This window comes from Stegastes partitus, unplaced genomic scaffold (assembly GCF_000690725.1).
Source record: "Stegastes partitus isolate 25-593 unplaced genomic scaffold, Stegastes_partitus-1.0.2 Scaffold1218, whole genome shotgun sequence".
Lineage (NCBI taxonomy): Eukaryota > Metazoa > Chordata > Actinopteri > Pomacentridae > Stegastes > Stegastes partitus.
The window spans coordinates 138,043-164,487 of NW_007578949.1; the positions used below are offsets into that span (position 1 = coordinate 138,043).

General features: G+C 41.3%; 1 protein-coding gene across 1 annotated transcript in view; it reads right to left on the reverse strand.

The window, feature by feature from the left end:
• The window catches only part of LOC103368898 (metabotropic glutamate receptor 7-like), a gene marked incomplete at its 3' end in the record, with an annotated part of 228,378 nt that overhangs the window by 135,592 nt on the left and 66,341 nt on the right, over positions 1 to 26,445 (reverse strand). The window contains exon 2 of the mRNA XM_008297428.1: positions 20,616 to 20,832. Coding sequence (XP_008295650.1) covers positions 20,616 to 20,832 — 217 coding nt within the window. The remainder of the gene's footprint in view (positions 1 to 20,615; positions 20,833 to 26,445) is intronic.

Here is a 26,445-nt window from a genome sequence, read left to right on the forward strand (position 1 = left end):
CAGAATTTTTTGGTTTATCTTTAAATCATGTGGCGTAAACGGTATATTTTTGGTGAATTTTTATTGCGTTAATCTTTCATTGCCTGCTCTGTTTTTCTGCTATAAGCTGAATAAGAACCATGAAGTGTTCTGCTGTGGGACCGGAGGGAGAAGCAGCTTCTCGCCAGCGTTTACGGCTGTTTGAACGACGGGATCCGTTCAGGATGGAGCAGGAAGCATCACGTCCTCTTTCATTGAGCTGGAATGGGCCCCTGGCTGCGGTTGTACTGCTGAAGGCTGCACACGGAGCTGCACGGCGGCGGCGGATTCTTGCCTGTGGCTGACGCAGCTCTGGGAAATTACGAGTGTGTCGAACAGAAGGTTGGATGAGCGTCACGAGGCTTCACGCTAACCAACGCTAACCAGCTGCTGTAGCGTTCGTACGACGGCTGAAGGCCCCGAAGTGACGCCGCGGCTGCATTCGCAGATAAAAGAGGAAACTGCTGAGGCTGCAGAGGACAAGATCAATTATTAAAACGCCCCCGTTTAACCCCTTTGTGTTCAGATGTCGCTGTTGATCAGCTCAGAGTCACATGACGGCCTCCACACGACAAACCAGAGACGCTGACGGACGAGTACGAGTTCTGGATCAACAACAATCCAATCACACGCAGCTTAAAACGTATTTAACAGAGATCTGAAAGGACAAAGTGAAAACAGTTGTTCTAAAGAATTCAATTCAGCAGAACTTGATCTCTTGCAACCTGCAGCAATTAACCAATTAGCTCCCACTGCTAAATTAATTGTCGACTGTTTTGGTGATCATTTAAAAAAAAAATAAAAAATTTAAGAAAAAATGCTGCATTAAATGTCATTAATTAAAATGTGAAGAACAACTTGCTATGTGTATTTATTTATTTAAAAGGTATTTATGCTGTTAATAACTGCAAAATAAAGATTAAAAACATTTTTTAAAATATATTTATTAGCCCTAATTATGTATATTTTTGTAAAAAAAAACAAACAAACAAAAAAAACAGCAAATCATGTCTCACTTTGCTGCTTTAAATTACAGTAAAACAATTTTCTAGTAAAAAAAAAAAAAAAATTTACATGAGGCCACATAGTTTATAACAAATAATCAATTATTTGGATTTTATTTTTAACTATTTATGATGATCTGCTTTTGTAATCTGAAGAATATCACATTGAAATAAACACAAAGCGTCGAAATGTGGCGTTATTATCTTTAAAATAACGATTAAAATATGTTTCTAGTCACAACTGCAGGTTTTTGTCTTTTAAAATAACAAAATACAAAAAAATACTGTGTGCACTTAAACACATTTAACTATAGTAAAAAAAAAAAAATAAAGAAAATATAATTTAACTACGTCGTTATCTGTGAAAATCTAAATGTTTATATAATTTGATGTATTTTACAGTTTTATTGTTTTTTTAAAGGATGGACTGTTGTTGTTTTTTCCAGTTTAACATATAATTTATTGTTCTTTTTTCTACACATTGTGGTAAAACCATAGCAGATTTCAGCCTGATGTATTTTTTATGATGGTTATTATTATTTAACGATCTCTGCGGCTCGTCGTCACTCCGAGAGGCGACGATCTGCACATTCAAGTCACAGGATAAAAAAAAAAAGGTTCATGAATGTGTCAGGACGCGATCCAGAAACGCGCCCGTCGAGAGACCGACAGCCTTTCTTCCCGATCACGCCACAGGACGAGTCATCCGCTCGCCGAGTTCAGACGCTCATCCAAGGAGACAGGTCACGGTCGCCGCGGCAACACAGTGGATCAGGAAGTGACTCGACCGGCGTCCCTCGGCTAAACGGTGCATCACGTTTATTAGACGCTGTCCTCTGTTGAGCATCTTTAATGAGTCCTGCCCTCAGCGGTCGACTGACTGTAAATGAATCAAATGAATCACATGTTTCCACCTTTTTAACAAGAACTTGACTGTTTTCGCCTCATTTATTCACACAAGCGTCCAAAAACACTCTGACATCAACCACAGCAGCCGCGAACTGAACCAGCAACTGTTTGGTCAGTGGACGACCTGTTCAACCAGCTGAGACGCAGTGACTAGCATCTGTGTAGCAACTAGCTTCTACTAGCTAGCTAAACCTGAGTTAGCAACTAGCATCCACAGGCAGGTTACTAGTGCCTACATGCTAGTAATTAGCATTCCTAGACTAGCAACTAGCATTCCTAGACTACTAACTAACACCAGGACTGGCAGCCCTAGGCTAGCATCTAGCATTCCTTGGCCAGTGACTAGCATCCATAGGTAAGTCACTAGCATTACTATGCTAGTCATTAGCATCCATTGGGCAGTCACAAGCATAATTACATTAGTGACCAGCATTTCTAAGCTAGCAATTAGCATCCTTGGACATTAGCATATATAGACTGGTGAATGGCAATCAAAGGTTAGCGATGAGCATTTGTTACTTACCCACTAACATCCATTCGCTAGTCACTACCACCCCCTGGCGAGGACGCGAGTGTCTGAAGTAGCATTATTAGATTAGTAACTAGTATCTATAGACTAGCCATCAGTAATTCTAGGCCAGTGACTAGAAATGCTAGCTCTTTGCATAGAGATGCTAGGTATTGACTTTGGGATGCTATTGATTAATTTAGAGATGCTAGTTATTAGCCTTGGGGTGCTATCTATTAGCTTTTTAATGGTACTGATTAGCCGAGAGATGCTAGTTATTAATCTTGGGATGCTATTGATTAATTTAGAGATACTAGTTATTAGCCTTGGGGTGCTATTAATTAGCTTGTAAATGGTAGTTATTAGCCTAGAGATGCTAATTATTAACCATGGGCTGCTATTGATTAATGTAGAGATACTAGTTATTAATCCTGGGATGCTATTGATTAATTTGAAGATGCTAGTTATTAGCCTTGTGATGGTAGTCATTAGCATATGGAAGCTAGTGATTAGCCTAAGGATGCTAGAACAGCTACATCACAGATGTGATGAGTTTTTTGTGCTCCAGAGATTAAAGACTAAATAACTCACTCATTCGTCACGGCTTCAAACACGACAAATATTATTTCTGCACCATTTAAAGCCGCAGTAATGTCAGTGAACACAGAAACAACACGGACAGATGTGCACACACACACACACACACACACATCTGGACGAGCTCAGCAGCTGTTCGTCTCCTCTAATGGAAGCAGCCTCGGTAATCTCTGCGCTAACAGACGGCTAATAAAGGGACCACAGTCCATTACTGACCGGAGGAACGAACGTTTGATGAGCCGCCGTTATTCAGCAGAGACACAATCGGCAGACGAGAGCGAGAAGCTGGAAGCCAGCGCTGAGAATCGTCCTCGTTTTCTGAAAAAGCTGAAGCTGCATTCCTTCAGATTCCTCCTGTTTACCTGCGCTGGTTCTAAATCTGTTTACATGCAGCAGCAGGAGACTCAAAGTGGGCCACTGGACCCCCGGGGCCCCAGACTCCCAGGTTCCCTCCACATTACTCGGCTCTGAATAATTCCTCTAATTGCGCCGCCGCTGCTGCTCGTGGGCCGGTCCTCGCCTCACGTTGATCAAATTGCTTCAATTTTCGCCCAGGAAACCTCGGAAACGTTGTATTATTGAGGCGACGCGCGCGGCTGCATTATCAAATCATCTGACAGCTACTTTCTTTAATAATCAATTGATAGTTCAGGGTGTGAAATCCTCCTTTCAGAGCCGATTTGACAGAAAACGAGCAGTTTGAGGACTGATTAATGGTTGAAATCCTCTGGCAGCAGCAGCAGCAGCTCCTCAGATGTGAGTGTTTTTTTTGAAGTTTTCTGTGATTTAAACTCTTCTGACATTTGAATAAACCCACTCAGGCTTCAGGGGATCATTTTGGCTTTTTTTCTTTTTTGTTTTAATGACATTTTTAACTGTGAACAGTTAATTGATGGTGGAAATAAGTAGCCGGCTGCAGTCGTACAGTTCTCCTGTGGTAGAAGTTTATCCAGAGTTTTCTTACTTCACACAAAATAATCACAATATATTGAACAGAAACAAACAACTCAGGTCTGAAAATTAGATTTTCTCTGCGGGACCCAAACATATGGCGGATGTCGGAGGAGACGACTGCAGATTTCAGACAAATTGCCAAATAACCGCATTATGTCGACTCGACTGACACGGAGCGAGGCCGGATCGGGATTCTTTTGTCAACAACGGCCTGAAAAAAACGTCACAAACTGTGAAGAACGTCGACTTCTGGACCAACAACAGTCACAACAACCCGATTGTTGTGTGAAAGCAAACGTTCGCATTTAACAGGAACGTTTGGAGGTTTTACCTTTAAAAACAAAAACAAATAAAGCAAATCAGGTTAAATGATTTTCTGTCTATCAAACTAACAGATGGCGGTCCGGGGAAACCGGGTTACCATGGCAACGCGCCTCCAACCGGTAATGAGGTTGAACGTGGAGACGAGCATCGCCGCCCGTACGCTGGTTCATCATCTGTTTGGCTCTAAACGGGGCCATAACTTACCAAACGAAGGAGCCTTTCCACGCTGGCGATTGAGACCACGAGCTCGTTAGGAAAACGTTTGCAGAGGCAATAAATCAACAGAGAAGTAGAATCATTTTCTCATTTACACGCCGCCGATAAAAAGCGTTCACCCTGTTGGAAGCGTTCCCGTTTTATTGCTCTTCGACGTCGAGTTGTGGTGAATTCAATTTGGCTTTGTTGACGGGAGCTTACAAAAAAAACAAAAAAAACAAAAGACTTCAGCCAACAAAGTTGAAACAACAGATTTCTACAAAGTCACTAATTAAAAATATGAAACTTAAAATAAGTGATTGCATAAATATTCATCCCCAGCCAGTCGCTGGTTACCAGACGGACCTCTGGCTGCAGCTCCAGCTTTCAGACGGCGCTGGTAGCAATCAGTGGGAACATCTGGACGCTGAGACTTCACCTCATTCTTCTTTGTTCAGCTGCTCAGACTCTGTCGGGACTGATCAGAACTTTTCAAGTCCATTAACAAAACTCTCAGCTGGATCGAGGTCTGGGCCTCCAGAACCTCGTTATCTTTGAACCGTTTCTGTGCAGCTTTGGCTGTTTGCTTCGGCTCATTGTCTTGAAGGAAAACAAACCTCCAGGTCTCAGTTCTCCTGCATCAGGTCGTCCTCCAGGAGTTCTCCACACTTTGCTGCTTTTATTTACCCTCAAACTTCACAAGCCTTCCATGACGTCATGATGCTGCCACGACTATGACGTACAGTGTTTGGTGTCTGCTAAACATCCCGTCTAGTCTGATGGACATAAAGCTCCATTCTGGTCTCCTCAGACCAGAGAACCTTCTTCCAGGTGACTTCAGAGTCTCCACATGTCTTCTGGTGAACTCTGGTCCAGATTTAATCTGAGCTTTTACCAGCAGAGTCTTTCTCTTTGTCTCCCATCAAGCTTGGATGGTGAAGAACAGACAGCAGTTGATGTATGAACAGTCTGAAGCTGGAAACTCCTTCAGAGGAGTCAGAGGAGTCTTGGTGGCCTCCCTCACTAGTCTACTTCTTGCTCCAGTCTCTGAGGACGTCCTGCTCCAGTCAGATCTACTCATGTTCCACATTCCTTCCATTTCTTCATGATGGATTTAACTGGACTCCAGGAGATATTCAGTAAACTTGGAAATGTTCTGGTATCCATTCCTTGGCTCATGCTGAGTTCTTGGAGTGTTCTTCAGTCTTCATGGTGTCGTTCTATCCAGGAGTACTGATCCACCACAGACTGGACCTTCCACATACACGGGTCTTTACACCACAATCACTGACCTCAGATGATCTTTATTTGTGTGATTTCTAGCACCAGCTGCTACACCTGTTGTGTTGTATCAGGTGAGTCACTATAACGCAATCACTTAATTTAGAGTTTTAATTAACTGACATGACTTTGTAGAAATCTGTTTTCACTTGGACATGAAATAGGCTTTTTTTCTTTTTGGTAAAAGATCATTGACACACCATCACCGCACTATAACACATAGTCAGTCTAAGAACCTATAGTAATACTAGTTATGGAGATTAATCTGATTAGTTTAGTTCTGAAGTTACAACTCGACAAAGTTACACAAGAAAACCCGACAAGTTTTATTTTATTGTATTATATACATGTATATTTCTATTTAGAGTAATGAGTTTGTAGTTTGTATAAATATTGAAATAATGTAAATGAAGACAAACATGATCAATAGAAATATTTCAGCTCCAGTAACTCCAGTAGAGTTCTGACTCTCTCCTCCTTCCACTGAACAAAACACAGAACAAGCAAAGATATATTGTTTTTATATTTGTTATAGATTCATGTGTGTAATTTATAAAACAAACTGTCTGTGAACACATGTAATAAATGTGTAATAAACATGTAATAAACATGTAATAAACATGTAATAAAGCCTTTTTCCTGGCAGCGAGCTGTTGGAGCAGATCCACCCTCAGCTTCATCAGGACTCATTAGACGCTCAGCATACGATGTTAGCGAGTAATAAACCGCATTACCAAGGTTTTAATCAGCACCGATTCGGTCCTGCAGGGTTGCCTGACGTTACGTAAACGTTAGCCTGCAGATAGGATGATTTATACGTGCTCAGAGCTCCGTTCTCAGACCCTCGGCTTCCTCCCGACAGCCAAGCCGATCGCATGTCGTGTGCTGCGACGCGGCGGGTCGCTGCAGGAGGCAGCACTAATGCAGGCTGCATGTATGCAACGATGTCGGCCTGAAATCCGCGAGCAGCAGCGCTCACGTCTGTCTCGGTGACGATAATGGAGTTAATGCTCCCTCTGCGCATCACGCAAACGCTCGCCGTGAGTCGATGTATCGAGCCGCACGTCACCAGAAGCCCAAAAATTAACCTCGAGACCTGAAACGATGAGCTGATGAGCAGAAAGTCAATCAGGCAGTCGGCTGATTCCTGCGTTGAGTCGATGTTTAAGCCAAATAAAAGCTTAAAAGTGCCCGATGCTGCTTCTTAGACGTCTGACAGCGAAGGCCTAGTTTCAGGGCAGTTTTCATTATTTTCAAAGGCCGGGTCACGAACATGAGAGAAGCTGCTCAGACGCTCCGAACGCTGCAGGTTTAAGCCACTTAACTGGATCAACATCATCTGTTAGAAATTATTACTAATCTAATTACTTCTAATCTAATTACTGCCCATTTATTTGCACGTCTCGGGGACGGCAGGTGGTCGACTGGAGTCACGTTTCTGTGCTCAGAGAGAGGCGGGAGAGCAGAAAAAAGTTCTTGGAAATCAGAAGATCGCTGTTTTAAACCTCCGACGCTGTTTTACTGCAGATTGATTTGATATGAAACCTTCATTTTGGGCTCAATAATAAACTCACTAAATAACCCCAAACACCTTCACACACTTCAGTCTGGAAAAATGAAACACATTCGTCAGATTTTCATCCATTTTTACCAGTTGAGCAGCTTCATGAATTCACCTTCATGTCGACCTGCATTCATCATTATTTCTTATTATCTCCAGCTGACAGGGTTTCATGTCGAGCTTTTCTGCGTCCATCACATTTTCTTCCTCCAGACTCGTGGAGAGAAAACATCAGAAATGAGAGATTACATTTCATCCACTGGGCGTTTATGTAAATCATATTTATTACAACACCACCTGATTTGCACATTAAAACGAAACTTCTCTGAAAAGTTTTAATACAAAAATGCAATCGTCTTACTGGGAGTAATCAGCTGAGAAAGTTTCCTTCTGATATCTGGTAGTTAAAATAGTGTTTTTATTAAAAATGAATTTTAAAAAAAAGAGAGAGAGAAACTCAGAAATCTCCACTTGAGCAGCATTTACATACATTAAACTCTCCAGATTTATTTCTCTCTATGTTGTGAAGGTTTTCACTGAAGGGCTCATTCATTTATCATTCAGTCTGATTTATAGAACATTTTACTCATAAAAACATGGAGAAAATTGATTTTTTTTCCCCCCAGTATTTTCTGAGATGTTCAGAAAAGAGACGTAAAATCTCCTTCGTAACAACCTTTACCTTGAATAAATCTGCAATCTCTGTTATGGTAATTAACGGGAATTGATGCACATTTAATGAGTTATTAGCTTATTTTGCAACCTAACATCTCAGAAAACTTACACAAATATTTCATTTAATGTGAGCAGCATATTGAATTATTATCAATATAGCATATTGTTATTAATTTCACATGAAATCAGCTAGTTAGCGAGTGATACAGCATGCTAATGTAGCAAAAGATTATAAGTTTAGCATGACGTCAGCTTGTTAGCTAGAGCTACAGCTAGCACACTAATATAGCAAAACATTGTTAGTTTAACATGAAGTCAGCGAGCTAGCTAGTGCTAAAGAACGCCAATACAGCATAAAATCATCAGCTTAGCATAATGTCAGCTAATTAGCTTGTGCTACAGCAAGAAAATATAGCATGATGTCATGAGCTTAACATAAAATTAGCTTGTTAGCCATTGCTACAGGAAGCTAAGAAAGCATTAAGTTATTTGTGAAACATAAAGTCAGCTAGTTACCTAGTGCTACAGCAAGCTCATGTAGCATAACATTATTAGCTTAACATAATAATCAACTAGTTAGCTGGTGCTACAGCAAGTTAATATCGAACATCATTAGAAGTTTAATGTCAGCTCGTTAGCTAGTGGCACAGCAAGCTAACAAAGCATCACATCATAAGGTTAACATGGAGAGAGCTAGCTAGCTCGTGCTACAGAAAGCTAATATGGCTTAATGTTATTAGTTTAGCATGAATTCAGCTAGTTAGCTAGTACTACAGCACGCTAATATAGCATAATGTCATTAGCTAACATAAAGTCAGGTTGCTAGCTATTGCTACAGGAAGATAATATAGCGTAAAATTGCTAGTGTAAGATAAAGTCACTGTTTTTTTCACTCAAAATTCCTTTTACACTTTTTCTCACGTATTAAGAAAAGTCTTTGTTATTTTTTGATCAAACTTATCAATGACGTCCATGAGACGGTCATGTAAACAATAAAGAAGAGTTAGCATATTCATATACAAAGACGCCGACATTTATTTAGTTCTGTCAAAACGTTACATCAAAATAGCTCGACTCAACTTTATTTTGATCTCAGAGCTGGAAAATGATTTCAGTGCTGTTTGGAGATTAGCACGGCTGCTAATCAGCGGTCCGGAGAGGAGCTGTGGTGGAAGTTCTTCTCAGTTCGGTTCACTCTGCTGTTTATTCTGAGGCTGTTTCCCTGAAATCAGCTGCAGCTCAGCAGAACGACGTCCGATCAAACCGAGTGTCAGGAAGATGGATGGACTCATATGTGAAGTTATGACGGGGTGTCAGGGAGGATCTCGTGCTGATAAATGAGGCAGGACTCTGCACGTCCACACCTCTCAACGTTTTAATGCATTCAAGCTAAAAAAAACTCCGCCGACAAGTTAAACTTCTGAGCAGAAAATTTATTGATTTCATTCGCTGGTTAGGCATCAGTTCTGTGCTTCAACTGGATAAAACGTTCTTCATTTTCACAGCAGAACTTGAACTACGCGTCCCCAGACAAACACTTTTGCCGTGAAACGCGGCGCATTAGATCACTTAATCCCAGTTCTGCTCTTTTGAGTTGCCGTTTTAAGCTCCTTAGCTTATCTGGAGGAAGGAATACGGCTGATTTCAGAGGATGCTGTCTGCTCTTATCTCCCCTCTTTGGCCCGGAGACACGACGGATGCTGAGCGATTGTGTAGGAGCTTCGGCTTCGCTTTCCGCTCAACGGGGGAATCCGCATTGAAAGGCAGGCCGTGAGTCATCGCCGCGCCGCAATCAGTGATGAACCTGCTGCCTGCTTTTAATTCATCCCTTAACCTTTATTTAACCACGAACGTCGTCCTCGCCGAGACGACACCGACGAAGCAGCCGAGGTCGAGCCGCCTCCTGCGATCGATTATTGTTTCTATTGACGGCGTTTGACTTCTAATGAATAATTAAAGCAGATTAAACCTTCACCTCGTCGTATTTGCGCCGCGCGGCTTCAGAAATCTGAGCTCAAGACGCCTCAGACTGGATCATTTGTCTGTCAGGATGTTACATCTCAGAATTGTACTGAAGAGAAAGTAATTTAAAAAGAAGAAGATATATAAGAGTGGAGGGAATGACAGCTGGAAACAGTGTGTTCTGGACGCGCTGCTCCGTGCTGCGGATTGGGAACGCTGATAATACACCCAGAAGAAGAAGAAGAAGAAGAAAAGGAACTGTTGGTTCTTTTATTCTCACCGACGAAGAGATTACCGAACAGACTGACGAGGCAAAGACCCCGCAGGGTCAGAGGGCTCCGGCTGGAAACCAGCTCAGAACAACACACAAAACTACCAGAATGAGATGGAAAATGACCACAAAGAGACACGAAAGCACATGATTATACCCAAAACCTGGCAAAAGTTAGCACAAAATTATCCCAAACATAAAAAATTGACCATAACAAGATGCTAAATAACTATAACAAGACGGAAAACGTGTCACAAAGATGCAAAACAGCCAAAACAACCAAAATGAGGCGCAAAATCACCACAGAAAGATAGAAAATGTATTTCAAAGACGCAAAACGACCACAAAAAGATGCAGAATTACTACAAAGATGAACAAAACTACAACAATTACACCCAAAACATAGCAAATGGCACCACAACAAGACCCAAAATGGAGGAAAAAAATGACCTCAGGACACCAAACAGAATCAAAACGTGTCACCGAGTCAGAAAACAGCCAAAATAAGATGCGAAATGAGCACAAAGTGACACGAAACGACCAAACTGAGATGAAAAAGGACAGAAATGAGGCACAAAATGAGCACAAACACAAAGAAAAAGACTACGAAGATGTAAAACAATAAGAATTCGAGAGAAAACGACCACAAAAAAGTCAAAAATTAGATGTGAAATGACGACAAAGAGACAGAAAACGTATCACAAAGACACAAAACAGTCACAGAATGAACAGAATGGGGTGCAAAATGACCACAAAGATGAACAAAACAACAAACATGACACCCAAAACATGGCAAAAGTATGTACAGCTACCAAAACGGAGGAAAAAAATGACCTCAGGACACCAAACAACCACAGAAAGACTGAAAACGTCTCACAAAGACGTAAAACAGTCACAAAGTCGAGCAAAATGACAGAAATGAAGCACAAAATGAGCACAAACACAACAACTATGAAGACATAAAACAATAAGAATTAGGTACAAAACAACCACAAAAAAGGCAAAAATCAGATGTGAAATGACAACAAAGGTGCATAAAAAGACCACAAACACATAAAAAACTGTCAACACAACCCAACACAACCACGAGACGCCTGAAAACGTCTCACAAAGACGTAAAACAGCCACAAAGTGATTCAAAACGAGCAAAATGAGATGAAAAACGGCCTCAAAGGCGTAACAGGACCACAAACTGGACCTCATATGGATGCAAAACAACAACAAAGAGACACAAACAACAACAAAGAGACACAACAATGTGGCAAAAGAACCAAAACCAGTAACTGAGGAGGAAAACTGACCCCAAACTAACGACCAACGATGAAACAGAAGATAAAACAACACAACACGCTGCTCTGTGGAGCTTCTGTGAGTCTTTTATTGTGGAGGTCTACTTCCTGTTCACTGACGGGTTCATTCTCGGGTTCTGTTTGCTGTCAGTCAGAGTTTCCACATGAACCTGTTCCAGTGACATCAGCTGTTCAGCCTCCAGGTTCTTCTCTGGTTCCTCTCCAGCAGCTTCCAGCCTGAAGCTCATCGTGGAGCCTCTCCGTCCTCTGAGCGCTGATCCACTTCCTGTTTCTAGAACGTTTCACCGCTGACGTCCAACCAGAAACCCTCTTGACGTTGTCGGTACGTTTCCGTTCAGACCTGGTGGAGGCGTCGCAGCAGATCGATGTTCTGACTGAAGCTGGTGTTTGAAGGCAGCTAATGAGGACCAGAGTTCTGCTCAGAGTCACGACTCAGCAGCTGATGAGTCACTGAACGGAGAGAACGCTTCGTCTGGCTCCTGCTCATCAATGTGTAGTGTTGTTGTGTTGTTGTTTTGTGTCTACGGCTTGTTGTTTTGAGTTTGTTGTGTCATTTTGTGGATGTTGTTGTGTCTAGTTGTCGTTGTTTAGCGTCGTTTTGTGACCGTTTTGTGTTTATATTTTGTTGTCTTGAGTTTGTTGTGTCACTTTGCAGTTGTTTTGTGGTCATTTTGTACCCAATTGTCATTATTTAGTGTTGTTTTGTTGTCGTTTTGTGTCTACAGCCTGTTGTTTTGAGGTTGTTGTCTTGTTTTGAGGTTGTTGTGTGTCTTTTGTGGTTGTTTTATGTCTAATTGTTCTTGTTTTGTGTCGTTTTGTGGTAGTTTTGTGCCTGGTTGTGATTGTTGAGGGTCATTTTGTGTTTATTACTTGTTGTCATTTCGTAGCTGTTTTGTGGTAGTTTTGTGTCTACTGGTCAGTGTTTGGTGTCGTTTTGAGTCGATCACTTGTTGCTTTGAGATCTTTGTGTTGATTTCTGGTTGTTTTGTGTTTACAGCTTGTTGTTTTGAGTTTTTTTTAGTGGTTTTATTGTCGTTTTATCTCTACTGTCTGTTGTTTTTTAGGTTTTTGTGTCATTTTGTGGTTGTTTTGTGTCTATTGCTTGGGGGTTTTTTAGGTTTTTTTGTCAGTTTGTGGTTGTGTTGGGTTCTCTGTGGTTGTGTTTTGTCTCTTTGTCATTGTTTTCTGTCGCTTCATGGCTGCTTCGTGTCTCTTGGTGGTTTTTTTTTGTGTCGTATTGTGTTTTTTGTCTTGTTTTGCAGTCACTTTTTGCATCTCTGTCGTTGCTTTGCGTCTATTTTTGTCATTCTGTGTGTGCTTGTGGTTGTTTTCTGTCTGTTTGTGTTCATTTTGTGTACATGTGTCGTCGCTTTGAGCCCAGCTCTGGTTCACTCTTTACGTCTTTGCGGTTGTTTTGCGTCACATGTTGATTAATTATTAAATATTAATTTTCTCAGGGCGTGTTTTCTACTTTCCAGGAGCAGCGAGCCGACCGGCCGCCTCTTGTCGACCGTTACAGACCGACTGGAGTTCACATGAAGACGCCGGAGCCTGAACTGTTCCCGCCGCCTGCGGGACGCCGTCACAGCGGCCTTTAAAACGCTTGTTTGGGAAGCAGATCGCTCCGTGGATGAGTTCTGCAGAGCGGAGGACGGAGAGGAAGAGCTCGGCTGATGGATGGAGGCCTGACGGGCTGAAGAAACATTAGTCCAGCCTGCGACGCACATTACTGGATACGTGAGGCGTCCTGCGGCTGACTGATCTCCTCCTGGATGGCTTCAGACCGGCCCGAGTGAATCCCACCTCCGCCTTCCCTCCGTCACATCCCCACGGTGGCGATGAGCGCCGTGTCGCTGCTCGCTGTTTATGGCGGCAGGAGAGACTAATAACCGTCGGACGGATGCCTTCCGGGGTTCTCAGGTAATCAAACAGGCAGATTAGACGGCGCATTAACTGCTGCTGCTCGTATCTCTGCAGCCTAATGAATGCATAAATAAACAGACTGAGGGGACGGAGTTCAGCACGGAGACGGTTCAGGATGTAGACGGAGGTTCAGGATGGAGACGGAGGACGACGGAGCTGAAGCAACGGCTACGACCCTGAAGCTCAACATGACAAACCTGCAGACAGACACACCTGAGTCGGCTTCAGGTGAGTTCAGCCGCTGCAGGTCTGTAAACTGATTTTATTGCATCTAAGTCAACTGTCAGCTGCTCATCACGTCCCAAACACGTCCACACCATGTGAAATGTGGCGACAACGACCAGAAAAAGACTTAAAACAACCCAAGTGTGACACAAAACAACCACAAATACATGTAAGGCAACCAAAATGTGACGCAAAGCCACCAAATGTGACGCAAAATATACCTAACAACCAAAAATGTACCACAGAACATCCTCAAAACAATCAAAATGTGACACCAAACCACAAAACTACGCACAACAATCAGCATGTAGCAAAACATTAACAAAATGCGACACAAAAAGACACAAAAAACAACCACAAAGGAACAGAAAACAACCAAAATGTGCCACAAAAAAGCCACAAAAACATGTAAAAGAACCACAAAAATATGTAAAGAAAACAAAATGGAACGCAAAGCCATCAAATGTGCCACAAAACAACCACAAATACATGTAAGGCAATCAAAACGTGACGCAGAACTTGACAGAAAACGCCCAAAATGTGATGCAAAGTGAACACAACACTATACACAACAACTAAAATGTACAAAAAGACCAACATGGCACGCAAAAAAAACCACAAAGGAAGAGAAAACAACTAAAATGTGACATAAAAACATGTAAAACAACCACAACACAACACGAAACAACCAACATGTGACACAAAACAATCACAAGAATGTGTAAAGAATCCAAAATGTGACACAAAATGACCAAAATGTGACGCAAAGCCGCCAGATGTGGCACAAAGCAGCCACGAAAACATAAAAAACAACCACAATACAACATGAAACGACCAAAGTGTGACACAAAACAACCACAAAAGGACGTAACACAATGAAGATGTGACACAAATTATCCATGTTGTTGTTGTTGTTGTTGTTGTTGTTGTTGTTATTTTTTACGGTTAACGTGTGATTTAATATTTTTACAAAACAGGTAAAAAATAATAATAAATTTTAAAAAACAGCATTTTGATCCTTTATATAAATTTATTTGTTTTATAAATAAATATTTGTGAGACTTTTTGGTGATAAAAATAGAAAAAAACAGAATTTTACACTCAAACATTTAAAAATAAAAAAGCACAATTTGTGAAAACACAGATGTGTGTTGTGAACATTATTTACACGTCTGGATGTTTTGTTCGTTCTGTCACTAGTTTTTATTTATCATTTTACAAGATTGTAAAATCTGTAAAATAACAGTTTTTTAAAAAATTATTTGATTGCATTTTATTTTATTTTTTCCTTTTTTAATATGTGACGGTTGTGAAAACATCCTCATGGTTTCTGTAATCATCTCACAACAGACACACAAACGCCTCCCGCTGAGCCGCCGTTTGTTGCTGTTTGTTCGGTTTGTTTATCGATTTCAGGAGTTTCACACCGAAGAAAAACTTGAGATAAGAGAGAAACTTTAGCCGCTAATCAGCCTGCACGCCACTAATCACTGCCTTATCGCTCGCTCGCTCTGTGTGTGTGTGTGTGTGTGTGTTTGTGTGTCTGCAGACTCACAATCTAATTGCTTTGCTGCGTTGTGCGTTGGTGTTTGTGCGTCTGGGTCTCGGTGTGGGTCAACGCGCCGACACCAGGAAGCTGCAGCGATCGATGGCGGACGGATTAGTCACTAATCTGAAGGAGATAACCTGCAGAGCTGCACACCTTTATCACCACAACGCAACGCACACACACACTAACACACACACACACACACACACACACACACTAACACACACACACACACACAGCTCATCCATCAGGCGTCTATCAGCTCAGCTAAAGCCACTGAACACAGATGGTGGATACACTGGAAAAAATAAAGACTTTACTGTAATTATTATTATTATTTTGTTATTTTATTTCCAGGTAACATCTGGTAACTATCATAGAAAACAAATGTTAAATTATATGTTAATTGTTAAAATATAATATTAAATAAAATAAAGCAAAACTGTAAATAATTCTCCATCAAAAGCCAAAATTTTTACAAAAAATATTTCATTTTTTTGCCATTTCTGACCATAAAATGAAACTATTTTGTCGTGTATTTAAATCAGCCAAAAAATAAATAAATAAATATTTGACAGATATTTGTTTAATTTAAGTTTTTCTAAACAGTCAATCTTTCATCTTACTTTTATTTTGCTTCACAGTGTGTGACAGTAAAACTATTTTCACAGCATATAAATTATCAAACGGTCTAATTAGTTTCTAAATGTTTTTTGCTCTTTGGATTAAAAACCCTGAAATCGTTTGAACTGTTGTCTCAGATTTTTCATGTTTCGCTAAATCATCGATGAGATCTTGTAAAATCACAGAAAATATTCATTTACATGTTAATTATTAAAAAATAAAACAGGTTGAAAATATAAAATTACAGTTTTTAATCATTTAAAAATAGTTTACAGGATTTAACTGTTATTTTACAGATTTTCCCTGTTTGTTAAAATACAGATAATATCAAGCAAAAATTTTAAAAAAGGATTAATTTGCATGTTGACTGTAATAAAATGTATTTAAATCTGCTTTTTTTAAAATGTATTTTTGTGTGTGTTTTTGTTTTGTTGTTGCTGTTTTGTTTTTTTCTTGTTTTTTTGTTTTGTTTTGTTTTGTTTTTGTTTTTTAAACATTTCTTTTTCAGGTACTGGTGCTGCCAGATCTTTATCCTTAATTTAATTTAATTTAATTTAATTTAATTTTTTAAAGCATTGTAAAGCTGCCACATCTAAAACGGCAAAATCATGACATTTTAATTTTAGTCATTTTTCATTTTTGTATTTTTTTTCTTTTTTTAACTTGTAGGCCCTTTCTTTAATTTTAATTTTTTCATTTATTCATTTATTTTAAATGAGATTTAAATATTTATCCCTGTTCTCCTTCTTTGAATTCAGTTTTTTTTTCTGTGGAACTTGAGGAACATTTAAAGCAGAAACCAACACAGTCGTGCTGCTGTTTGATTTAAACCCAGTTTTTAGGCTAAATTTAATCAGTTTATCAGCGTTAAAGCTCCGGTTTGCAGGAATTCATGTGTTCTGAACTGATGAGACAACAAACTGACGTTCTCGATCACTCCGAGGTTCTCCCAACACGTCCTGTTATTGTTCTGTCTTATTATAACATGGTTCAGGGTCGAAGCTCTTCCTCTGAAACAACCTGCTGTCTGGAGATAAACCGGCTGAGCTCAGCGGTGCAGATCATTTCATCGGGAGGACGGTGGAGGATCTCGGGGCTCCTCTGAGCCTCCTGGCAGCGTCGTGTCCTTTAATAATCCATAAATGTCACCCTGACTGGTGACGGCGACGAGTCATCAGATCGCCCAAATGTCAGCGAGATTATTCAGAGAGCGATCAGCGGCCTCGTTCACTCCTCTCAAGCTCCCGTGACTCAACAGTTTGGATCTCATGGCCTTCACGTTTCTGTTGTTGATTTATCTCGTTAGCGTGGATTTATTTACGTTAAAGCAGCAGAGTCGTCAGCGAGCTGCGTCCGTCTGCGGCGGATCATCAACCGGATTACCGCCGCCAAGAAGAGAAGCTACGAAGCAGGACGACCTCGGGCTGCTGGGAGTCGTGCTTCCTGCTATTTCTGAGCAGCCACGGCGGACGTCAGAGGTGATGACAGCTGAAGAAAGTGTGACGAATAATGCTTCTAATGAAATCATTCCAGTAGATACCTACAGGGAGGCTGCGCTGGTCCAGGAACCAACTTTAGAGGAGATTATGACGCCTGATCGTCCAAAAGCTGAGCAACACGACGGAAAACCACAACGAAGTCTGTCCTGAATATAAATATTAAAATGTTTTGTGTTAAAAAGGATTCATGTTGGCAGTTTGTACGTGTACACTGTAGGAAACTGGTGCTTTTTAGCTGCTTTTAAGTGCAAAATTGTGAAAAACATACCGTTAATTGACAGATTTTCACATAATAATCAGCAAAATCAATAATCCACATGCTAACCTTAAGGGAAACTGGCCAAAACTATAAAAATACCGTCCAGAAAGTCTGCTTTTTTGCAAATAAATGTGAAGTAAATACATTTAAATCAACAATAATGTCATTATTATTAAATATTGTTGGTATTTTACAGTTGTTGATGCATCCTTGTCAGTCGTGGTGTTAAAAGCAGGAGCGGCATCATGATTTTTATTTGTTCGGTCTTTCATATCCGCCGATATTTTGGACCATTTTCCGAGACAACACCCACAGTTGCTGTCTGATCCTGTAGAGAGCAGAAGCTTCTCGTGGTTCTGTGTCGGCAATCAAAGAGCATCATGGGAGTAAAGGGGCGCCATGACAAAGTCTGACTCTTAATGCTGAATGCTTAATGCTTACCGTAATGTCTGGACTATAAACCACTAGTTTTTTGAACGCTGCGTATTTTTACAAATTTGCCTCGAGACCAAAGTGACGCTGAGATCCACGACAGACAGACTGAGGAAGTGACGAAGGGATTCTGAAGAAGACGACTTTAGTGGTTTCAGTGCAGGAGGAAGATGAAGATAGCGATCAATGACTTTTCCTGGTGGGCTGCTGGAGTTGTTGTTTCCTTAACCAGTCGTGTTACATATCTGTGTACGTTACCGCTACGTATCTAATTAAAAGTTTAAATTAAAACTCTCTGTGTAAATATCTCGTGTTCCAACGTGGACACCTGCAGCTTCTAGACGAGTGCGGCCTGTATATGTACAAACCTGGTTTTCTTTTTAAAGTTAGCAGCTTTTCTCAGGTGCCTCAATAGTCCAGTATTTACGGTATCGTTCTCAAGTAGAGAAAGAAGTCGTCTCGTGGAAGTTCTTGAACTCTAGACGTCAGTTGTTCCGCTAACTTGCCGCTCTACCAAGAACCCAACGTAATGTCTTTAAAAATGCTCCAAAAACACTTTAAAAGCACAAAGAAGTTCACTTCAAACACACACCTCGTACCTTCACGTCTGTCAGGAGTGCTGACAGGAAGCAGGTTGACCCAACAAAGTACTTTCATGACCGTCACATGAGGGTCGATTAATACGATGCTGACGATTAGTAGTCGAGCCGACAGATAAACGACGTTTAAAACTGATGCACATTCGCAGGAAAAGTGAAAATCTTGGTGTCAGAATGTAAAGTAACACAAACCCCAGCGCTAAACATCACACTGGAGCAAAATGCAAAGTTCAGAAGCCAAAGCAACTCACTGAAATGAAAGAACTCCAGCAGCTGCAGGAGGAGTTGAGCAGAACCGCTGCAGCACATCAACCACAACCTCCGAGTTTCCACAACCGAGAGACAATAAATGCAGGTTTGAAGCTGCACAGCGACGCTCTGCGGGAGCTCCTTCATCGGCCCGACGGCGGCTTCCAGCACCAACGCAGAGACGAAGGAAACAAAGGCAGCCGGATGCTAAAGACGAGACGCCTTCTGCTGGAAACCTGCCGCAGATCAACCGTTCCTCTGAACGTTGCCCACCAGCCGGCTGCGTTTCCGCTCGCTCTGCTTTAACCACGTCGTCTCAAAGTGTCGTTCCTACGCGACTGAACTGCGTTCTCAGTTTGAGGGGAAGGTGAGTTTAATAAAAATAAACCAAACTCCTCACTGTTGGTCAGTTTGAAGAGCCACAAAATCCACTTCAGGAGGGAAAGAATGGAGAATGCACAAACCAAACAGCAACAGTAAAGGGGTTTGTTACTGAGCAGACACACAAAAACCAAACAAATCAATGAATATGAGACACAAAATGATGAAAATATGGCGCAAAACGATGAAAAACTGATCAAACAACCAAAATAGGATTCAAAACAACAAAATCAAGACTAATGATAAACAAAATTCCTTAAATTTGACAACTAAACTCAGAGAGAAAATAAATAAATTGAGAGGAATCAACCAAAATTAGACCCAGAAAGACAAGAATAAGATGCAAAAAGAACAAAAATTGAGGCAAAACGACCAAAATGAGATGCAAAACTATTAAAATGAGGCACAACATTAACAAATTGAGACAAAATGGCAAAATGATGAATAAAATGACCAAAGTAAGATACTAACCTGACACAGAAAGACCAAAACGAGACCAAAAACAATGAAAATGAAACAAAAAATGAGACGCAAAGCCAAAATCAGATGGAAAAGGTCCAAAATCTAATTCGTAGCAACAGAAATTTGACACAAAACGAGGCGTGAAACTACAAAAATGGAGGCAAAATGACCAAAATAGGACAGAAAAGTATGAAAAATAAGACAAAAGAAATAAAACTGGATGAAAAACTATTAAATTTGGACACAAAATGACTAAACTGAGACAAAACGGCAAAATGATGAACAAAATTACCACCAAAGTTAGATACAGAACGACAAGAATGAAATTTAAAACAACAGAAATTAGACACAAACGAGACGTGAAGCGACCAGAATAGGAGACAAAACCAGAAGAAAAACGTACGAAACAACCAAAAATTAGACGAAAAACAACCAAACTGAGAAACAAAACAACTGAAATGAGACGAAATCAGACACAAAATGACCAAAATAAGACAAAACAAGACAAGTTTTTAAAAGTTATTAATGGATTTAACTCCTTTGATTTAAAGGTTGTTGCTCTAAACTCTAAAGTCTGATGTGGGAACGACTTGAATCCCACTTTAAGGTTCTATTTGTTCACGTTTATTCAAGATTACAACCAAACGTATTCCGACAGAAAACACGTTTCCCTCAAACTGTAACGCAGGTTTTACGTATAGAACCGTAATCTGGTCGAGGCTGGGTGGTCCACTCACCACCGACACACTCGTATCTACTGATACGGGAGTTCCTTGCCTTTCCGCCACCAAACAGGATCAGAACCACCAGATCCGGACCTGGACCGGCCGTCTGGGAGTCTTACCTGCTTCTCTGGAGAGCTGCATGAAGGCGTCCACCCCCTTCTCGCCGTAGCTGCCCTCCGAGGCCACGGTGGAGACGTAGTTCCAGCCCATGGCCTTGACGATGTCCACCATCGCCTGGGCCTGGAAGCTGTCTGGAGGGACGACGCGAGAGAAGAAGTCGTACCGCCGGTCGTCGCTCAGCTCCGGGGCCGTGGATGCATAGCTGATCTGGGGGATCTGAAGGGAGGAAAAAAACAGGAAATGTTAGGGTGAGATGGAAGGAGGCAACATCTGGAGGAGACTATACATCAATGATCTGCATGGAACGAAAACAGCTGATGAGGAATCAACGTAAGACAACCTGTCACAGGTAAAGGTGAAATACAATCCTTCTTTGGAAGTGATTTTAGGTGAATCGCGTTTTGGGAAGATCCCCAAACGATGATGTAGAACTCCGTCTAAACAACACATACTGAACCATGATCCTGAACCAAAACACCTCCAACTGAAACCAACCAACTTTTCTCGATGCTGAGCTCAGGTTACAGCAACATTTACTCTTAAACTCTTCTATGTGGTGCATTCTGGGACAAAATTCAACCACCCATAAGCACAGAAGGATTGTTCAAAGGACTGACAAGCACATCACAAGACCAGAAAGATACTCAAACCAACGACAGAAACTCGAAACAAATGACTACAAGGACACGGGACTCGGACTCTAAACCTTTCTGAACACTTGGAGCCACTTGAAGCTAAATAGGCACTGTTATTCTGTCTGGGGTTTTTGGGTCATGACCTGGATTCAGACCTGTTTGGACTTGGACGAAGCCCTTTGAGATTGTGTCTCAACCCAAACTCTGCCCCTTTTGGACTGTCTTAAAGTGTTTTGGACTCTATCGTGACCTTTTCTTCTTCCTTTTTGGAACTGGGTTTGACTTGAGCCCAATTCGGAATATGTTCTGAACTGTATTTTTTTTATCTGGACTTGGACTCCTCGACTTATCTGACTTGGACTCTGAGCCTTTCAGATTGTATCGCAACTCAAAATCAACCCATTATGAGCTCTGTCTAGAACCGTTTTCTGACTCTAACTCTTTTGGACTTTCTCCTAAACTGTTTTTGACTTCATCTTGACTTGGACCCAGGTCTTCTTAATGGGCCTGGACTGGACCCCTTTTAGATTCAGTCCCCGTTCAGACTGACTCATTTTAGACCTTTGGTGGTGCTCAGATGTTGCCTTAATAAGCACTGTCATTCCTTGAGGGTTTTTTTTTAATTCTGTGATGACCTGGACTCACATCCTTTTGGACTGGGTCCTGGTTTTTAGACTCTGTCTTAACTTGGGATTCGCCCCTTTTATCCTCAACCCCTTTTGGACTCTCGGAGCTGCTCGGACTTGAACTGATTTCACATCATTTTTATTTTTTTGACTTTATCTTGACTCGGTCTCGGTCCTCTTTGCATCTGTTTTGATTTGAACTCAGCCCCTTTCAGATCGTGTTTTGATTCAGACTCACCTCCCATTTGGACTCAGATTAGACCTGTTTTAGTCTCGAATGGAGCTCACAATCAACTGGGTCCTGGTTTTTGGACTCTGTCTTGACCTGAACTTTGCCCCTTTCAGACTCTTGGTATTGATCAGACTTGGACTGAATAGTGATTTGTTGGACTTTATCTTGACATGATCTTGGTCCCCTTTGGATTCAAAACCTTTCTGACTGATACCATTTTGATTCACTTTGACTTTTCGACTCCATCTTGACCACCATTCTGCTGGTTTCTGATGAGTACATGGATCACTCAGTGGCTGACAGGTACACTACACCTGCCCTGACTGAGTTACTTTCTATCACAGTATCTGCGTTATCAACCTGGATGTAAATATGTCCGGGTGACCAACACCTGGAGAAAGAAGCAACGTGTGGAGAGAAACATGAAAACGAGGCTGCTGACGAGCAGCTGTGCAGGAAAAGTGGATTTAAGAGTTCAGCTGTTGAAGTTAATCACAGCTAATCAATGCAAGATGTTCAGCATGAAGCGTGTTAGATGATGGAAAGCTGTGTGTTTGCTCTAAAGCGAGCCTGACACGGCGAAGAGCGGATGCTTTAGCGGTAATTACATGAAATCTGCATGAGGTCGGGGATTATTTGATCTCTGTCCATCAAGGTCCTCACTAATGGCCGGCAGAAATTAAATTCCATCCTTCAGGAAAATCTCTGAGAAACTGTGAAAGTTGCAAATCCCCCCCAACAGATATTTCTTCCAATTAGCCTTTGATCTGAGGGAGTGGAGACGCTCTCACGCTCGCATTATGTGTGGCTTAAAAGTTCGACGCATGCTAATGCGGCGCAGCAGAAGGTTAAAGCTCTCAGACATCCTGCAGGTTTGTTATTGGGGTTCATTATTTCCTATTTTGCAGGGAGAAAAAAAAAAGAAAATAAACAACACAAAGATCTGGGAGGACTTATAAAATTCTATTTGCAGCACAAACAATTTTTTTTTCTTCTTTTACTGCAGCATATAATCAGCAGCTTATTTTCCTCCAGTTTGCGTCTCTGGAGGCGTTTTTCAGCATCGCAGCAGCCGAAAATCAGTTTCAACCATCGACTTCTTTCAGTGAAACCAAATCAGCTGCTGCAGGCTTCCAGCGAGCGTCCCTCCATCGCTTCAGGAACCAGATAGTTCATCTTTGCTGCATTCATTATAGATGAAGTTCAATTATATACGTTAGGCCATTATTATTTAAATAATGTCAGACTTATTTAAGGCATTTTACTCACATAGTATCTGTATGTCTATTGAAATATTTGTTCATATTGTTTTGTTTTGTTTTGTTTTGTTTTTTTTGTTTTTTTTTGGTCACTAAAAATTTGTTTTTCAGCCAAATGGTTTCAACATTAGGGAACTTTAAGATTTTTTTTTTAATCTTGTAAAAATACAAATTCATATTTCTACAATTTTCCTAACTTTTGGGACATTGTATTTATATTTGTATTGATGTACAGTTGAAACCAGAAGTTTACATCCACTATAAATAGACTCACTGTCTGACGTCAACACTCTTCCTGTTTTAGGTCAGTCAGGATCACCAACATTATTTCTATTTGCTATAATAATGAGAGACAGATGTTTTTATTGCCCTCTTCAAAGTCAGAAGTCTACATCCACTAAGATGCCTTCAAACTATGTGGGAAAGCCCAGATGATGATGTCATGGCTTTGGAAGCTTCTGATTGGTTAGTTGACGACATGTGAGTTAACTGGAGGCACACCTCAAACACGCTGCTTCCTTTTGTGACAACGTGGAAAATCAATCACAACTTCCAGATGCCTGAAGGTTCCTCGTTCATCTGTTCAGACAGTTCTATCAGTATAACCACCATGGGAACGTCCAGCCATCATAGGCTCAGGAAGGAGACGGTTCTGTGTCCAGAGATGAAGTGTTCTGGTTGAAATGTGCGAATCAACCCCAGAACAGAAGCTAAAGACCTTGTGAAGATGCTGCTGAAGCTGGTCAGAGAGTCAGTATCCACAGTGGAACCAGTCCTGTACCGACATGGGCTGGAAGGATGCTCAGAGAGGAAGAAGACATCACTCCAGAAGAACCATAGAAAAGACAGATTACAGTTTGTAGATGCACACAGGGACAAAGAGCTTCATCAGTGGAGACATGTCCTGTGGTCTGATGGAACTAAACCTGAACTGTTTGGCCTTAATGACCATCAGAACATCTGGAGGAAAAAGGAGGAAGCTTGAAGCCTGAGAACACCATCCCAGCTGTGGAGCACGGGGGTGGCAGCATCATGCTGTGGAGGGACTGGTGACCTTCACACAATAGATGGCATCATGAGGAAAGAACATGATGTGGAGATATTGAAGCAACATCTCCAGACATCAGCAGGAAGTTAAAGCTTTAAATGGGTCTTCAGATGGACGATGACCCTCAGCATAGCTCCAGATTAGCTACAGAGAGGCTTCAGGACAACAGAGTCAGTGTTGTGGAGTGGAAATAATCTCACAGTTCTTCAATGTTTTTAACATTTTAACAAAATGTTGATGTTCATTAAATGTTGTTGTTGTCATGGTTGCTTTGTGTTCATTGTGCAGTAATTACTTCCATCTACTTCAGGTTGCTTTGTGCCTCTCTTGCACCTCCTCATGAAGTTGTGAGCTTGTCTTTCCGTCTCTGTCTTTCTCATTTCAGTCTGTGTAACACGTCGTTGCTCTGAACTGATGTCTTCGCCTTTAAAAAAAACCACAGAACTCCCGTCGGTTGTGAGCCGGTGCTCCATCGCTGCCTACGAGCAGCGACAGCCCACTTACTGTCTAATATATCCAGACTGTGACACGCCGCTACCAGATAATCAAGTGCTCATAATGTTTACGGGGAGATAAATATGAGCGCGAGGCCTGGCAGCCGCCCAGAAGCCTCGGCTCTGATAGATTGGACTGTAAGCGTCTCTGCCTCCATCCCTCTTTCTTCCCCTGGACACGGAAAGGTCAGCACCTCGACAGCTTCAATAAAACACGACCTGCGCTGCGGCGCGACACCGGCTAAACCTCGCATTGATCCGAGACGCCGGTGGGAGGCGAGCATGACCCGAGCAGGAGGCGAGGACGGAGGAGGACAAAGGAGACGGAGCAGGACGGAGGAAGAAGGTGACGACAGAGGAGGAGGGAGGAGGATGAGGAGGACGGATCGGAGGCCTGAGAGGAACAACGAGGCAGAAACACGACTCGGTTCAGACGACGTCAGAGAGACGTAGAGTTACAGAACTACTGACGTCTGAGAGGACGTCTGGTACAAGTACTGTAAGTAGTACTACCACTGGTACTGTTAGTAGTACTACTAACAGTACCAGTACTAATACTATTACTATTAGTACTGCTACTCTTAGTAGTTCTACTACTGTTAGTAATATTATTACTGCTCCTGGTACTATGGCAACTATAACTAGCACTACTACTGTTAGTAGCACTGCTACTGCTACTATTACTAATATTATTAGTACTTCTACTGTTACTAGTACTATTTGTACAGGTAATGTTAAAAGTATTTCAACTATTCGTAATACTGCCACAGCTACTAGTACTACAGCTATGATTACTAGTACTGCTACTGTTAGTAGCACTATTACTGTTACTCCCATTATTAGTACTGCTACTACTACTGGTGCTGGTATTGTTGGTAGTACTGCCACTACTGCTACTACTTTTATTCCTGCTATGCTTACTGCTACTTGTACTACTACTTCCAGTATTTCTGCTACTGTTACTACTGCCATTACTTTTGCTACTGTTACTGTTGTCACCTTTACTGCTGTTATTGTTAATGTTACTACTGCTAGTTATACTGTTACTTCTACTGTTACTATTGCTATTACTACTGCTACTGTTACTGTTGCTACTAGAACTGTTACTGGTACTACTAGTTACACTGTTACTGCTACGACTATAACTGCTACTGGTACTACAACAACTGTTACTACTATAACTGTTACTGTTACTACTATAACTGTTAGTGTTACTACTATAACAGTTACTTGCACTGTTGCTGCATAACAACAGTGTGTTACCAGTTTAATGATCAGACTGTTTTACTTTGCCTCTGTGAGCGTAAACTCATTTCAGACGTTTATTTACTCGTTTGTCTTTCTGTGATTTCAGTTGTTTAATGTCTAGTTTTGCTTGTGATGAATTTTATCATCTCTCATTGATTATTGGTTCTTATTTATTTGCTTTGTCTTTGTCTCGTTTAGATTCTCGGTTCGTCTTCATTCGTTGTTTTCATCTCACTGTGGTAACTTTACAGAACATGAAGCAGGTGTTGTTGTTGTTGTTGTTGGTG